The sequence below is a fragment of the Sinocyclocheilus rhinocerous genome, unplaced genomic scaffold, assembly GCF_001515625.1.
Source record: "Sinocyclocheilus rhinocerous isolate Xijiao unplaced genomic scaffold, SAMN03320098_v1.1 scaffold3446, whole genome shotgun sequence".
NCBI lineage: Eukaryota > Metazoa > Chordata > Actinopteri > Cypriniformes > Cyprinidae > Sinocyclocheilus > Sinocyclocheilus rhinocerous.
The window spans coordinates 380,766-382,913 of record NW_015666156.1 but is presented as its reverse complement, the minus strand read 5'-3'; the positions used below and the strand labels follow the sequence as shown (position 1 = coordinate 382,913).

At 43.0% G+C, this 2,148-nt stretch overlaps 1 protein-coding gene across 2 annotated transcripts in view; it reads right to left on the bottom strand.

Moving 5' to 3' along the window:
• Nucleotides 1–1,460: 1,460 nt before the first annotated feature.
• LOC107731722 (GDNF family receptor alpha-4-like) overlaps nt 1,461–2,148 on the bottom strand; it is a 26,642-nt gene continuing 25,954 nt past the window's right edge. For both annotated transcript variants that reach the window (XM_016542871.1, XM_016542873.1), the window contains one exon: nt 1,461–1,700. In XM_016542871.1, the coding sequence (XP_016398357.1) occupies nt 1,479–1,700 (222 nt within the window). In that variant the 3' untranslated portion in view covers nt 1,461–1,478. The remainder of the gene's footprint in view (nt 1,701–2,148) is intronic.

Below are 2,148 nucleotides of genomic sequence, written 5' to 3'. Positions count from 1 at the left end.
AACCGGGGGTATGTAAAATAAGTTTTTACTTGCAATCTAAAAAAAAATTGAATTAGTCAAAATATAATGACAATATTGCATTTTTGAACAGGCATTACAATGGGCTACCACTTGTGGTCCAAGGGGAATAGGTTTCTGTGAGGAACCAAATCTCATATTTATACTACATACCTACTGAACATACATCCATCAACAGTTGAGAAGCAAGTTCTTGATTGATTGAATTCAGTATGAGTGCACCCATGTTCTCTCTCTCACTTCCACGGACATGCACGAGAGCGAGGAAAAGAAACGAGATTGAGAAAAAAGCATCGGTGTCAGCAAAAGATTTATAAGAAACAGAAAAAGCATGTGATTCTAGACTGTATGTTTTTTTTCTCTTCGCTGGAGGGTTTGAGTCTCTCCCCGTCTCCGTCTGTTCTTTCCCTTGATCTCTTTTTTCTATTTCGCTCCCATCACGAGTAATTCGTCCCCATGAACACACAACAAGATAAACAGTTTGTGATGTAAGCCATTATCTCTGTTAAAGTAAAACAACAGGCACAGGCAGAGGTACCAGGCGACAGGCGGTTGGAAAATGACTTTGTGTTTCTTCCCCTCGGGTTCTAAACCCAGACTGGACTCCGACACCTGCTGTGCGGCGGTATGTTTATTTATTTAGTGTGTTTATTTCTTTATTTTCAGCTTTATTACTCGTGTTTTTTCCTGTTCGCGAACGTGTTTTTTTATTTATGCCCCTGGTTAGAATGCACAGTCTGTGCTGAGTCAAAAAATGAAAGCACATCGCAGATAGAGCAATAAATGAAAACCGCTTGCATCTGTGCGATCGGCTCCGCTGCAGGGCAGAGGTGTGTGTGTGTGTGTGATTAGGTGTGCGGCCTGATTCCAGAGACACGGAGGCGTGAGAAACGGGAAGATTTGGAAATCGTGCTCGACAATTTTTTTGCTCTCATGTCGGCGAGCAGCGATGTCAAGCGAATCACGTACTTACAAACACACATACATTTGGTCTCATTTCATACAACGACATGATCAGCGACAATAAACACGGCGGGTTTTCCGAACCCAAGGAAAGCAAACTCTTTCCTAGTTTAACTCACTTTTCTGAAGCACACTGACGTTATACAATAGATGGCAAGACCAAATCATTTGTTCACCGTCAACTACTGTCAGTCCGAGGAGTCGTGAATCTTCTGTGTGATTCAAATGATTCAGGCGGGGAATCCGATTCAGAACGTGATTCCCTAATGAACAAGCAGCTATACCTATAGCAGACCCTCTTCCCAAGAAAAAGAAAAAGAATGAATGAAAGAAGGAAAGAAGGATAGAACAGTTGTCCGCTCGTTTCGCCCTCCAATCTGTCGTTCTTGTCATCCCTCAATGATAGAGTCTGGATGTGAGCGAGTACTTCAGGAGGAAGTGTGTTTGCGTGTGTTGTGTAAGAGTGTGTGTGTGTGAGTGTGTGTGACCGAGGGTTTCTACCCCCAGCGGAGAGCAATCAGCAGTAGGGCCGCGAGTAGGAAGTGAGGGATGGAGAAGGTGGAGGCTGAGCTGTGGACTCTTCCGGCCTCAGAGCCCAGGTTAGTGACTGTCGCCTTGTCTGAGAATGGAGGGATGACGTTGAACCCTCCTCCTCCTCCGGTTTGGTCTTCTTCCTCCTCCTCCTCTTCTTCCTCCTCATCTTCTTCGCTTTCAACCACCTTTTGGAAACAGAGAAATGTCTCTTTAATGGGGGTTATGCACAACAAATTTGTGTAAAACAGGACACGTCGCTTCCAGTTCAGGGGCCCGTTCTTCGTACGTCGCTTATTACATCCGAGATGAAATGTCACATCCAAGATGATATCATCGCGCTAATCAGGATCTGGCTAAGGTCAAGATCATGTTATCTGCATCTCCTGCTCTCCATCAAGCCACTCCCATAATATCTGTCACCACTCAAATTAATGCACGACTCTACATTATCTGTATAGCATGTGTGTAAGACTCGAATACAATTATGAAGTAATAATTGTATGACGAATAAATCTTTCAGTGAGTAAAACTGGCTGTGTCTATAGTATTAAAGACTACACAACATTATTACATTATCTTTAAATTATTATTATTTTAAATTACTGTCCCTGGATTAGTAGGATACTCTTGTAA